Consider the following 15,118-nt stretch of genomic DNA (forward strand, 5'->3'; position numbering starts at 1 on the left):
TTCCCCGATTATAATAACTATACCCTAAACGTGCGCAGCAGAGCGTACATCTCCCGTGAAGTGGGCTATTTTGCGTAGATCTGATAATTCTAATAAAACCTCATAATTCCTTTTTTTCCGTCAACGCGAGCAGGGCAGGCAGCTAATCTGACCCGTTGATAATCTCGAATCGGGATCAATAGGGTTCTTCTACATCCGTAGGATGATGGAGTCTGAAATCTGGAAATCAAACCCGGGAAACACACTCGAGTCTCCACGGGTTTCGGATTGGGGTCTACGAGTTTAACGGCGATGGCGTGCTCTTCCAAGCTATCGATTTTTGCAGTGTTGGGTATAATTTCTCCACGTGGACATTTGCGAGTCCAGAAACCCCTGGCAGGGTTAATTATAGAAAGCCTTAATATTGGTGGTATTTACGGTTCTGTCACGCAGGCGCGCGTGTTAGCCAGCGAAGCATGACGAGGGGTGACACTGCATACACCAAACGAGAAATTATTGCCGGACCACGTCCTACACTAAACCTTTCTCTACGCCCCAAAGGGTTGAAAAAAATTTCTTTGCAACAGTGATTCATGTCAAATTTATAATAAATTAATAAAAATTTTTATATTTTATTAATTATCATATATTTTATCAATTTTTATAGATAATACTTCATACTATTTTTTATATTTCATTGATCTTTCATTGATTTGTTACAACGGTGATGTGATATCACCGTTGCAATGAATCACGCTGATCTTAAATAAATATTATTCTATAATATATGAACCTCATAATTTTTTTATTGAAAAAAATATAAATTTTAATACACAAAATTAAAAAAAAAAAAAAAAAAGACTAAACAGAAATCAAGGTTTTGATGCTGATCACAGCATCAGAAATTTTTTATTTTATAAAATAATTTAAAAAACTAATATTTTGGTAGATGAATAACTAACATTATAAAAATAAATTTACTTCATGCATATAAAATACAGGTGGAGGCCTTCTGGTTGTTGTCATAACCATAAAAATATAACAGGCATTATTATAAATCTTGAGATTGCAATGTACTTGATGAGATGAGATTGGTCTCTAATCAATATATTTAAAATCTGACCGCAAGCTATACAATTTCTAGGTTGATTCTTTCTCTTTCACATTTTTACCATGCCATGGGGCAGGGTATAAGCAGTCAAGGTGGGCAATGGGGTAAGGCATGGTAAGATGGGTGTGGAAGGCATGATATGTGGCCTAGATGAGGAGGCTGGCCTAATTGGGACATGATCTCCTTTGGTTGCTTGGAAAAAGATGGGAATAAGATGATAGGTTGAGGACACGGTGGAGGTGGTCCGACCCATTCTTTATAGAATTTTGAGTTAAACAAAAAAATAAGGTCAAGTCGAATCAAACTAACTGTTCTGATCGGTTCATTTGATTCCTTCGGATTTGACGAGTTGTAATCACTCTTGAAGTATCCTATGAAACAGACCAAATAGACAATCAAATCCTAATTAAAACTGATCAAACCGGCAGGTTCAGTCTGATTTTAAAAATATTGTCCCTAATATGTCAAAACTAACTGTCCATTTGATTATAGTTTCTCCTATGCTCTTGCTGCAGGTGGATTAGGTTAGCTGGAAACATATTGCATCACTTTAGATTAATGAGTTCAATTCAGGATTGATAGGCCTAATGAGCCTAGATTAATTAGATTAACTTGAGTTTGGATGAGCAAACTTGTCTCAGTACTGTTAATAAAGCAAATTTTTGCAGCAAAAGCAGGTTGGACCGGTAGGCAAAAGCAGGTAAGAATGGTAGTCTGAGTTTGAACTTCCCAACCCCGAGCTTAAAAGCTAATTTTAGTATGGGCTATGTGACAACATTAGTAATGTTGTAGTAGTTAGAGACCATAACTAGAGAAATGGTTAAAGCTTGATCTACCAGTAGGCATCTATTTATTTGAGTAACATTCTGGGACCAGCCCTAGTAACCAGCTTTCTACATGGCATGTAGGAATCGGTCAAAGTTGTGTAACTGGAGTGTTTCATGATGCAATCATCGTATAAAATACCAATCCTTCCCTCCGACGTGGATGACCACTAGTTTAGAGCTTTTTTTTTTTAATTTTTTATCAAAGAAAAATCAAATTATGTATAATATTTATTTATTTGTTTACATGGTACAAAGTTCGGTGGTCCGGGCATGATGTCCGACATGTGAGGACGTGCCAACCGTGGAACAGCTCAAGAAGAACAAAGTGAGCAGTTAATGCACCCAAAAGACATAATGTCTATGATGATAGCGTCCATGACATGTGGTTCCGAAAGTGATGCATGGAATTGCTCAACTAAAAATAAGAAGATGATGTCCATGAAATGTGGTTCTGAATTTATGACCATGCGAGCAATGGAGGTTGGTGGGTCAACAGGAATACTTCGACCGTGGTAGGTTCATGTAGAACAGTAACAGGGGGCCCACCACCATGTGGAACATCGGATGTGCACTTCTGAATTCTGACAAATAGGGTGTATGCTACTGTCGGATATATTTAGATTTTGGATTCCATATCTATTTTAGTTAGAATAGATATTAAAATTTTACTGAAAATAGAACAGATATTGGTTATGTTGTCAAGTCAACGCACATTTCACTGCCCACTGTTTGAAGGTTTTTTCAAGAGGACAAGATTCTCTGCGGCACAAAAAAAAAATCACATGATACTGTGCATATATTAAAATATTTATAAAAAAAAATGATTATATAATATTTATTTAAATTATCTAAATATTTTTTAAAATTTATCTTTTTTTTCTCAATATACAAATCTATTCATCATTAATGACCTCTGCTTGTGCTTTCATACAAACTTTCATTTCATCCTATGTGCCTTCAAGAATCAATCTGTTCTGGATACTCTTTCTTTTCGTTGCAGTATAGTTACATAAAAAAAAATTTTATTTATTTTTTTATTTTAAAAATTTTTTTATTCTAAGAATTTTTTTTTCACTCCCTCCTTTTAAATGGAATGGGAGGTAGAGGGCTTAAACAATACCCGAAGCTTAACTTAATCAATAAAAAAAAAGATCGAGTAAAATATCCAAATTTTACATAATGCAATTGCACATAAAATTTCTTTCTGAAAGCTGATGCATCATATAAAAGATTTCAATCAAATATTCCCATAATTTAGAGGTACTTTCTCGAATGCTTAGAGGCAATGCGCTGGAGTGGACAAAAATCATATAAAGAGCTTTTGTTGGAGAAAAAGGATAAAAAGATAAAAGGAAAGAGCTTCTTCTATGTTATTATATGTGGCCAATTCATAGGAATCGGCGATGAAGGTCTTAAAATCCATAAAATTGGATTGCTAATACGCCAACCTATGGGTCAGATTTTATATCAATCATGAGTTAGCTTCCAGCTTGATCTACTTAAAATTTTTAATTTGCTCGGTCTAGCCTAGCCACTAGCAGCACAACCAAAAGGTACTACTTTGAAAGCTCTTTATAGATTTAAGAAATCATCATAACACCTAGCTTAAGTTTCAAATCATCAATTGCTTTTTCGCATTGTATGTAGCCAATCAGCTTCATGTAAATAGATTCATGAAGTAGAATTAGTTTCTCTTTCGGTCAAGGAACATATTTATACTAAAAAGTTTAGCGACGTCAATGAAACTGTGCAGTGATCAAAATGATCTGTCACCTTTATACATATATGGCTTCAGCATTTTTTGGACCAAAATCCTTGTGTCCGCTTTGTTTGACACCTTGGGATGTTTGCATTCATCGCTTCCTTCTGCTGATACCGACACCAATAAACATCAAGAGAGTGGATGGCTTCCCCTCCAAGGATGTCTCTTCATCAATCATAACAGGTTGTTTCGTAGAGTATTTTAGTACATGGTCTTCATATCGCAATGATCCTTTTCTCCTCCTCTTGCTTCGCTTTTGAGGACACAAATCATGCATGGAGAGGTCCCCATGCTGTATAGAATTTAGGTTGGATTCTTCTAGAGTTATCCAATCCGACAATGTTCAAATTGTAAATTTCAAGATTTAACTTATTTACATTGGATATACAAATAACTTTTTCTTAAAGAAATTAGTTATGCAAATACTAGTGTGCTATAATGACGAAGGTGAATGCTACTTTGTGTAACAAAACCACCGTGGTTGCACAATAGATGGCTTAAAGTTTTTATAGCAATATAAAATTTTGCACCTAATATTGCTTTAAGAAATGGAGAAAAAGTGTATGTTGAAACCCAATCGGATATGGATTAGATATCGGTATACTAATAGCCAAATTTATTTTATTTGATAATTATGAATATTAATCGGATATAAAAATTTATATTTATATTTGTTTAAAATGAATATCCACTCTCTTCTCAAAACCTCTTGTTTTTAGTTCTTCTATCACTTCTTGAACAAGATTGCACCTAACTCCATTTAGATGACTGCATGTGAGTGATCAACTGAGTCAAAGTCGAATTTCGCAATTAAGTAGCAGACTTCTACTTATATGCTCGTGTTCCACACCTATATGGCTTCTAAAGTCTTCAGCATTTTTATTTATTTGGCAAGCTTTTCTTTAGCAATGATCCTGATCTCCTAAGGGTGTGTTTAGTTAATCATTAAAATTTTTTAATTTTTAAAAAATAAAAATCAAAAAATAATATTTGATAACATCATGAAAAATAAAAAATCAAAATCAAAAAAATTAAAATAATTACTTTATATGTAAAACAAAAATTTTTTACTTTCTAAAATTTATTTTTTTTATATTTTTTTGCTTCCGCACATCTAAAACACTAAATCAAAAAATAAAAAGTCCGAATTCTTTTTTCTTGTCGAGCTCTACACCTCCCCACCTCCTTCTCCCTCCCTTCCTGAATCTTTTTCACTCGTCAAGCTCTTCACCTGTCGTTTTCAAATATTACTTTTTACTTTATAGCAATATAATTACTAAATATATTTTTTATTTTTTTATTTTTTTTCAATATTAAAAATTAAAAAAAAATAAAAAAATATTTTTTAAAAATCAAAAAGTGTAACCAAATGCATCCTAAAGTTTTCTAGCCTTCCAAATTGGTGGCTCAACACAACGGTGAACCGTCATTTATCCTTGTTTGGCATGTTAAACATTTGAACAAGAATTAATAAATTTGCTCGTCTCCCATGACATTAAAAGATCGCGGAAACATAATTTGACCAATAAATTTTGATGTTCACTTGCATTAATTGTCCACGCAACAAAAAAATTATGTATTAATACATCATGAGTTATATGGGGTCCCTTCTCTTAATAAATGAACTTCAATTAACTCTATTGTGTGTGCCCTAGCCCTCTAGGATTAGCAAATTCGATTGCTTTTTGAGTGTTTTGTCTTTGTCATCATTCATTCAAAAAATATATTTTTTAGAACTACAATAAATCAACCTTAGTGCAACTAGCTTGCAACTTCTTCACATGGAAGAGCTGAGTCTGGAGTTCCAAAACCAGTGTTGGCGTCCCCACATATTTCTCTAAAAGGAAATGACGACTATCACCATTAGAGTTTGAACCTAGAATCTCTCTCTAGTGTGCACCAATTGAAGAAGTGCCAACCAATAGATCTAAGGCTCACTTAATTCTTTTTAGAGAAAAATTTTTTTTATGTACCATACGTGGTGCGCTTGTTTATACACCATGCATAGTGATTGGCTTATGCATGGGACAGGCAAAATATATTTTTTTTCATACCTCTATCTGCTCTCGTGCATGAGCCAATCACCGCATATAATACGCATGTTCTATATCATGCACGGTGCACAAAAAATTTCTCATAGGGAAAAGGGCTTGTTTAATTTGAGAATATACCTTCAATGGACTTTGGATCATCAACGCTTTTTAAGTTTAAATGCATTATTGCTCAGTCACCACCTAAACAATAAAATCATTAGAATTAAGTACGTCATTCCTTGATATATCTTTTTAATTAATCCTGGTCATCTTTAGCGGCTACTGGTAGTGGTCAATCCTGAATTTCTGATTTCTTTTACCGAACTGAACATTTCCTTGGCAAAAGGATCACGGTGGCAGCTCTTATGTCAAACTCGAGTGCGTCCAACTAGAAAAGAATAAGGACAATCGTGGGTATGGAATCAAGAAAAAGTACTTCGCAAAGGGAAACGATAGCATGCGATTATCTAATTCTCTAATGCGGTTGTCAATATAACATATATCTCAGGTATTTTTCTAATTTGTTTACCAACCACTACGCATATGATAGTAGGGTTGATTATGATTCGGAGTTTCCAATCTGGATGCTGTTGTTGCTGCTGCCGATGATTTCTTGTTACAAAAAAAGCTTGAAATGGGTGGAAAATCCGGGCTCCATTGGAACAAGCTTTAAGGGCCCAAAGACCCTGCCCAATACTAATAGTTTTTTTTAATGTAATACTTTATGCACTCCATGTGGTACAATAAAATTGATATAGAATGCACCGTGCCATCTCATTGGATCACGTAGCTCCCACTTTTCAATGCCCATTAAATATCTACAGTTTCATTTTTTGATTTGAAATTTTGAATGGCAAAAATGAATCTCTGTTCTGAAAAAATTATGACATATCGTCATCTGTTTATGATATCCCGTGACCTGTTATGACATCCTGAAGGCATATTATTTCCTGAAAACAAGAAGTTATAAGGGGAGAAGGGCATTTTTAAGGGGCGTTGGAAAGCATGGCTATATGATCTAATGAGAAGGGGCGGTGCATTGTTATTACGTTGCATGCGGTGCACAAAGAATTTCTTTTTTTTTTTAACACGTTTTCAGTCAATTGGGCCCTGCAAATTGAAAGCTTGATAATTGTTGGGCTTAACATGCAAATTAGGTAACAAGCTGCAATGGCTTCTGCTCCTTCCCCACTTGCTACCGTACATTACCCTGCTCCCTCCACCTCTAACGAATCTCAGCAGCAACTTTCTTGGCAGTGGCAAGAATTTTTGGAGGAGATGAGACCAGAATCAAAACAAGAAGAGTGGTTGAGACTTGGTAAGTAACATTCAGAAAAATATCGACATATAAATCTAATATTTATGTCTAGTTCTCAATGTATCTAATTAATCTAACCTGGGTATGCAGTGGAGAGGTGCATTCTCATGGTATGCTGTGGATGGTATCTTCTCGGTGAAATCTGATGTACTTTCGGCATTTTAGTAGTTGAAATCATCAATGGGCAAAGGAGAAAGAGAGTTTATGTCTCCGATCTACACCTCTACCTTCTTGGAGGTGTGTGTACAAAATCATCCATCACATCCATTGTTTTATGGAATTCGTCGCTTCCATTCTACTGAAAGCACTTAAAATTGCTCCAGGCCTGGAATATATGGAGTCAAGGCGGGAGCTGGAGTTGATCCATGTATTGATTACTCCTTTTGCGTAACTGAAGTCATGGGCATAAAACTATAAAACTAGGCCTCTAATGTGTACAAGAAATTACCTGATGATGGACCGACGGTGTCATCTTTAGTTCTTATATTGGGCAGACATAGTGCAACATTGCCTGAACCGAAGCAGTCTTGTTTTGCAGTGAGATGAGGCAGTTCTGAATCAAATTTATCCTCAAATAAGCAAGATAAAAATAACATAAATATTTTAACCCTCACAATTTCTATCAGAGGCCAAAGATGATCTTATTGGACAGCAAGGAACCATAAATTTTGTCAACCTGAGAAAAGATTGTTATTATACAGGAAACTGATGGTTGTTGTATGGTTACACACAATGTTCTAACGATACGTTTTCTTGCCCCCTTTCTTCTGAGAATTTTTTTCCTCCCATTGTTGGAGGACTAGTTTGGCAGCATTTCAGCTTTATTTGTCTTGTACGTATTTGCAATAAGTTGAGAAAAAATTGGTGAGTCTTCACTTTTTGGCGACCAATTTTTGAAGTAGAACAATGTGGCGAAGTGGATATAGGAAGACTGGCATACCCCTGGCAGTTCAGTGCACTAACTGGCCCAGGTAGAGTCCGTGTGGAGAAATTATTGGATAGGTTACATCGATCGTGGATCCGAAATGAATTCACCTAATAAATCATTCTAGATTTACGGTGGGCCTGATCCACCGAATAGAGTATTTTCTCCCGGCTGTGTCCCTCGAGCAAAAGAAGGAAACACTTTTCTTCGCCGAAAAGCAACTGCGACTCCACAAATAAATAATTGAACAAAAGCAGCTATGCTTCTCTGTAAAGGTGACAAGGACCCTCCTCGTCATGTGGTTCACAAATTGGTAAGAGTTGAATCTGGCGGCTGTGATACGTTTTCGTCTGAGAAATGTGAGACCTGATGGGACCCTAAATTTATACCAACATCAACCAACGATAGCAGAATTAATTACTCAATTTAGGGGCGAAGTACCAATATGTTTTTTTGCCCCCTAATGATTTCGTCAACACCTTGCTAGGTCCTGTCTATGTGGGCCATCGTATTAATAGATGCTCAACCTCCCAAACACATCATGAGGCTATGTTCGTTGTAACCATCCCGTCATGGTCATGACTTCCAGCATATATCACCACTAATCATAAAGAAAGATTATAGAATGATGGAGTCCAACATGACCGACGGGATAATTGTCCAACTTGTCAACTTGATCCTGCAGATCTAAAACCAGCGGAATCCATATTAACATTTGGTACTCCTCGAGACATCTTTCCCATTCGGAGTCATGAAAACAATCCACAACAGGTCATTCCTTCTACCATCACTGTTCACCCTCTTCTTCTCCCTTTCCATTGCAGGTGACACCCTAAATCCAAACCAGCCTCTTGCTGACAATGAAACCCTAATTTCCTCCGGCGGGAGATTCGCGCTAGGCTTCTTCAGCCCTTCCAACTCAAGGAACCGGTACATCGGCATATGGTACTACGAAATCCCCATCCAGACGATAGTTTGGGTGGCCAACCGCGAGAATCCCATCACCGAATCGACGGGCGGAAGCCTATCGATCGCCACCAACGGCAGCCTCATCATTTCCACCGAGAACTCCACCGTCGTCTGGTCCACAGCCGCGACGGGCTTAAGCAATCCCGTTGCACAACTCTTGGACGATGCGAACTTCGTAGTGAAAGAAGGGAGCAGCACCGACTCCAATAGCTTCGCATGGCAAAGCTTCGACCACCCCACGGACACGCTGCTGCCCGGCATGAAGCTCGGGGTGGACCTAACAAGCGGCCTGAACCGCAACCTGACGGCGTGGAAGAGCAGCAGCGATCCATCCCCCGGGGAGTACTGCGGCGCCATGGATATAGATGGCGATCCCGAGGTATTCCTCTGGGATGGGACGCGGAAACTGTGGAGGACCGGGCCGTGGAATGGGCTACAGTTCAGCGGCATCCCGGGCACCACCACCTACCAAGGCTTCACCTTCAGCTTCGTGAACAACAAGGAGGAGGTGACCTACTCGTATGATATAGTGAACCCGTCCCTTGTATCAAGGCTGGTGGTTAACGAGTCCGGCGTGGTACAACGGTCGGTGTGGCTCGCCGGAAATGGCGTGTGGAACATCTTCTGGTCTGCACCCAAGGACCAGTGCGACCCACTGTCGACATGCGGGCCCTACGGGGCCTGCGACCCGAACAACTCGCCGATTTGCGAGTGCCTGCAGGGGTTCACGCCGAAGTCGCCGGCGAATTGGGAGCTTCGGGATGGGTCCGATGGGTGCGTGAGGAAGACCAAGCTGGACTGCAAGAATGGAACGGATGGGTTCGTGACGGTGAGCCGCGTAAAGCTGCCGGACACATCAAATTGCAGTGTGGACATGAGCATGAACCTTGATGAATGCAAGGCTATGTGCTTGAAGAATTGCTCTTGCACCGCTTTTGCTAGTGCTAACATCAGTGGGGGTGGAAGTGGGTGCACAATGTGGTTGTCGGAGCTTACCGATATACGTTTGTACACAGATTCTGGACAAGATCTCTACGTCCGGCTGGCAGCGGCTGATATAGGTATGTTATTTTCCATGGATCTCATCGTAATTGTAGGTTGAGATTAAATTGATTCGTGTATTGTACACCAGAGGACCAGGTACGTACCCTACTTGCGTGATTTGATCCTTATTGATCAGCATATCAAGCTAATTTATGCCTTTTAATTTTGAAGTATGTGCATGGTTGTTATTAGGCGTACAATCCATTGGTTAGCGAGCTTAGAGTAATGTTAATTATTGGGGTATGCGCATCTACAAACCGACATGAAACAGTGTGAGCGAAGCTGCACATTAATTTTCTTTTCTCGACAAGTCAAAAAAAGTAAGAGGCTTCCCCGGTGAATATTATATTACATATTATAGTGGGCTGCAAATTAATTGTTAGGTGTAGCGGAGCTGTACATCGGATGATAGCAACCAATTGAATAAAATTGGGTGGTGGCGGTCCAATTGGTTCGTTGTTTGGTTTAGAATGTGATACAAAACGCCGATGTTTTTGACCGGCTAAGTCTTCGTCCATGATGCTGACCGGCTAACCTTCCAGGAAATTTTCTTTTTTGTTTTTTTTTTGATAATGGCTAACCTTCGAGGTATCTAGATACCATCCAAATTAGTTTAGAGTCTAGGATTTGCCCTTAGACCGATTTATTTTTGGATCAGGGCTGATCAAATTTTAATCAGCATCATACAATTTAGACTATCTATATTTGGTTCCAGCAAACTGAGATTTGATCCTGTTTAGTTCCTGCAAGATGAAGCAAAATTTGGCACAGGGACAGTATTTAGGGTCCAAATTAGGTCTAAATTTGATTGAGTTCCTGGGGCGATCAACTACAAGGTATGATTATCATAGGTTCCTTGGATGCGTGTACATAAACCTTATTAACTTTTACTACTGGTAATTGAAATATTTGACAGCGCATGCATGATCTTTTGTTTTTGTTTAATACACACATGCATGGCTTTGGTTGGCACGTATTGAACATTTGCAGCAAGTGTCAAATTGGCCGCCCTCGTGCCAAAGAATACTGCAAATGGATCGAGTTTTTTTTTTTTTTTTTTTTTTTTTTTTTTTTAAACCATTTTTTTTCTTTTTCAAATAAGAATTGCATAATAGGACATACAGTGATGTGCATCAAGAGTCAAAAAAAAACAAGTTCGCCCCAATCGGAAGCAGAAAAGTATATTCCTACGTTATCTAAATTTCTCTGTCATGGCATCCAATGCTAGCGTGTGGAATGCGTTTTTTCCTTTTTCTACCTCTAAGTCAACAGTTGAGCCAGTCATGAATGCTGATAAAATGCATTTTAAAAACGCTTTACATCATCCAAATTTACAGTCATTAATTTGTTAATGCACTTCAAAACGCTTCCTAACTGGTATGATGATGATAATGATAACAATGTCAATGGTTCAGCAGCCGCCCAATCTCACGGGAGTGGACATGCACCGATAGCAATCATTGTCGTCCTTGTTTTAGTGGTGCTCCTACTTGTTTGTGTGGGCTTTTTCTTGTGGCGAAGGAAGAAAAGGAGACGGGGTAAGCAGAAATCTTTGTACCCAGAAATGTTTTCCTCGTTCCAGTTGTTTGCTTCGACTTGTGATCCACGTTGTAACACCAGATGACAGGTTGTCCAACTTTACTGCGAATTAATTTGGCTGCTATTTGGTACAGTTATGTTAGGTGCGACTTCCTTGAGTGACCAAAACATTAGTGAAGAACATTTCGAAGGAGATGACTTAGAGCTGCCTTTATTTGAGCTGGGCAACGTCGCGGCTGCCACAGACAACTTCTCCATTCTCAACAAGCTTGGAGAGGGCGGGTTTGGCCCTGTTTATAAGGTATCGCTGATTGAGTTAAACTCCACATTTATTTTATTTCGACTGATGTCAAAGGTGTTGGACTTTGAGCATCATGAGGATATCAATATTTGTGAATGCATGCTCTCATGCAAATCTGTTATTATTATTATTATTAGAAGCTTGAAAGATGTGCTGTTCCAGAAAAATTTTTAGGTTCTTAGAGATGTCAGGCCAAGTATGAGGGATGCCAAATCTAGATCTTTCAAGTCTTAAACCCAGTGTTTTATCTGGAATACTAAGCTGATTATATCAGTTTCTCCCAAATGATTTCCTCCTTTCAAAGAAAATTCCGGGCCCATTTTTTACCCACAACAAATGGTTCCAATACTGAAGATGTTTCACACTCAATCCACCTCCTTTAGATTTACGCAGTGTTCCAGTTCACCAAAGAGTGAAAACCTGCAGATGAGTTAATTAGATTGAATGAGTTAGCATAGATTTATTAGAAATTCAGTCTTATAAAATGGTTTAAGTTAGGGCCAAATGAGTGACCCAAAATGACCTGTTGTTTGGATATGGGACAGGAGGTCTTAACCCGATATCACGTCAAGTATAGGTCAAGGTTTTAGACGTTGTTGTCCTTGACTTGACCCAACCTATTGCCACCCATACAAGAAACCCACTCAGCAGGGAACCCTCTAACCAACATTAAATCAAGAAAGCAATTCCAGTTTAATTTATCAAATGCGTTTTCAAAATCTAGTTTACAAAGCTAGCTTTTACGGTAGACTAGCTACATCTTCATGTGTACACAGAAAGCTTTCTGAGTATAGTTCTTCCATTAAGGAACCCAGATCGAGCTTTATCAGCCAAGGGAGGCAAGTAGCAAGCATGCCTTGCGGAAATAACTTTGGCGATAACTCTACAAGCTAGGACTATTTGATAAACAATAAGATCCTTGACAGTCAGAATACATTTTAGAAATAAACTTACAGATTCACTGTCACGGAGTGACCTTACAGAGATACTTAATGATTAGCATATGGTCAGCTATATCTTTGGATTTTGCAGTGAGGAACTTGTATCTTCCAATAGCCAACACAAGAATTCATCTATTGTTGCTTCTCTCCTAGCAAGTGCAAAGCTGCAACCCCATTTTCCCCTTTCAAACATAAAGGCACAATTAGTAAAGATTTTTTTTTTCGGAAGCAGGGTTTGCTCCAATTTTCATACTTCTCTACTTAGCATTAAGAGATTTTTTTTTTTTTTTTTGGTTCTTGGGTAGTGTATTACCAAAAATCAAAATCTGGATAATTATGCATTGATCTCCCTTTTTCTTAACAAAAGAATCAATTGATCTGAACCAAAGTCGATAGTGATGTAGGACATCAGCCAAAAACTTCCTAATGTACACTCAGTATGGGACTAAACATATGCCTTTACAATGGTCCTCACATACTCCTCACATTGGATTGAATATTGGTATCATCGTCAGTAAGAGGGTCTAAACACAAAAGCATGGTTGGTTCATAGCTAGTCCCAAAAAGACCCATGCATAATGCAATGTCCATTAGCCACATACACCATTTGTGATGACTCAGGATTTCATTGAAAAAAAAATACTACCCAAAGATTATTATTTGAGGTCCTTCACCTTGTTTTAATATCCGAAACCTCCTCAATAAACTCCTAATATGGGACTAACACATATCTGTGGGGGTCCTTATAGTTCAAATGTCAGCAATAAAGGTTGTAAACTAATTCCAAATATACATTTAATTATGGACTTGATCCTGATCCCATACAATAGGGAATCAAGGGATCTATATGATCATGAGTTTACTAATGTTTACATTAAAAAGAGTTTACTAATGTTATTGGTATGTTGGATGTGTTATTTACCAGGGTAAACTCGGAGATGGACAAGAAATTGCAGTGAAAAGACTAGCTAAAACTTCAGTACAAGGCCTTGATGAATTCAAAAACGAGGTTGTGCTAATTGCCAAACTTCAACACAGGAATCTTGTGCGGCTTGTGGGTTGCTGCATTCAAGGAGAGGAAAGAATGTTGATATATGAGTATATGGTCAACAAAAGTTTGGACGCCTTCTTATTTGGTTTGCTTTTCTTTCCCATTTCCCTTCCTTTCATTGTATTATCATTATTATTAAATCAAGAAAAATCTAAGACCTGTTTATCTCTTTGAACTCTTGCCAGATAAAGAAAAAAGCGCATTGCTGAATTGGCAAACCCGCTATCATATCATTGTAGGGATTGCCCGAGGACTTGTTTATCTTCACCAAGACTCCAGATTCAGAATTATTCATAGAGATCTTAAAGCTAGCAATGTTCTTCTCGATAAAGAGATGAATCCAAAAATCTCAGACTTCGGTATGGCACGAATTTTTGGAGGAGATGAGACAGAAGTCAACACCAGAAGAGTAGTTGGCACATAGTAAGTATGATTAACAAATATGTTTGTGATTATATTCTCACCAAAAATGCTCATGGTTAATTTTAACCATTTTTTTGGTGAAATCCAGTGGATACATGTCACCTGAGTATGCAATGGATGGCGTTTTCTCGGTGAAATCTGATGTGTTTAGCTTCGGTGTTTTAGTTCTGGAGATCATTAGTGGAAAGAAAAATAGAGGAGTTTACGCCCACTCTTCCCACCTAAATCTTCTTGCACATGTAAGTGTGGATCAAATTATTTCATCTGTGGGAACCTCTTTCTCAAATTCTGACATTCAATGGAATTTTGTTAGGCCTGGAGTTTATGGAATGAGGAGAAGAGCTTGCAGCTAGTTGATGAATCACTGGGATACTCCTTTCCCGCAAATGAGGTAATAAAATGTATAAAAGTGGGTCTTCTATGCGTCCAAGAACGCCCGGAAGATCGACCATTAATGTCGTCAGTAGTATTGATGTTGGGTAGTGACAGCGCGGCAATACCAAATCCTAGACAACCTGGTTTTGGTACGAGAAGAATTCCCCTTGAAGTAGAGTCCTCTTCAAGCAAGCAAGATTCATGTACATTGAATAGTATGTCCGTTACAATGTTACAAGGCCGATAGTTTGATAGCTTATACGTTGATTTTTGTAGAAAATAGGAAAAATGAAGCTTGCTAATTAACTCAGGGAATCTTTCTGGTCGAAGCATGTTGAGGATTTGGATTGTATTGATTTTGGTGGAAGAGATTGTTGTATGTGTATATATATTTTTTTTTTCTCTTGTTTTTTTTCCACATTAAAGCCTAAGAAATACCATATTCGGGTTAATGATGATTATTTTTTGTTTCAGCAATTGAGATGATCTGATTTTTGATAAATTAACAATATGTTTCTCC

The 15,118-nt window shown here is 38.0% G+C and overlaps 1 protein-coding gene across 2 annotated transcripts; it reads left to right on the top strand.

The window, feature by feature from the left end:
* The first annotated feature begins 8,679 nt into the window (after nucleotides 1-8,679).
* LOC140855738 (receptor-like serine/threonine-protein kinase SD1-8) lies at nucleotides 8,680-14,987 on the top strand. Of its 2 annotated transcripts, none has more exons than XM_073252348.1 (7): nucleotides 8,680-9,985; nucleotides 11,384-11,506; nucleotides 11,642-11,808; nucleotides 13,675-13,885; nucleotides 13,986-14,223; nucleotides 14,312-14,462; nucleotides 14,537-14,987. In XM_073252348.1, exons 1-7 carry the CDS (start codon nucleotides 8,707-8,709, stop codon nucleotides 14,843-14,845), a joined length of 2,478 nt encoding a protein of 825 aa, XP_073108449.1. In that variant the 5' UTR covers nucleotides 8,680-8,706; the 3' UTR covers nucleotides 14,846-14,987. The 2 variants fall into 2 exon arrangements, with proteins under 2 accessions (XP_073108449.1, XP_073108450.1); XM_073252349.1 differs by having other exon boundaries at nucleotides 11,387-11,506.
* Nucleotides 14,988-15,118: the final 131 nt, after the last annotated feature.

This window comes from Elaeis guineensis, chromosome 2 (genome assembly GCF_000442705.2).
Source record: "Elaeis guineensis isolate ETL-2024a chromosome 2, EG11, whole genome shotgun sequence".
In the NCBI taxonomy this organism is placed as follows: Eukaryota; Viridiplantae; Streptophyta; class Magnoliopsida; order Arecales; family Arecaceae; genus Elaeis; species Elaeis guineensis.

Coding starts and splice junctions, on each gene's coding strand:
- LOC140855738 (XM_073252348.1), top strand. CDS start 8,707: ATGAAAACAATCCACAACAGGTCATTCCTTCTACCATCACTGTTCACC. Junction 13,886..13,985: donor TTTGGACGCCTTCTTATTTG/GTTTGCTTTTCT, acceptor AACTCTTGCCAG/ATAAAGAAAAAAGCGCATTG. Junction 14,463..14,536: donor ACCTAAATCTTCTTGCACAT/GTAAGTGTGGAT, acceptor GAATTTTGTTAG/GCCTGGAGTTTATGGAATGA.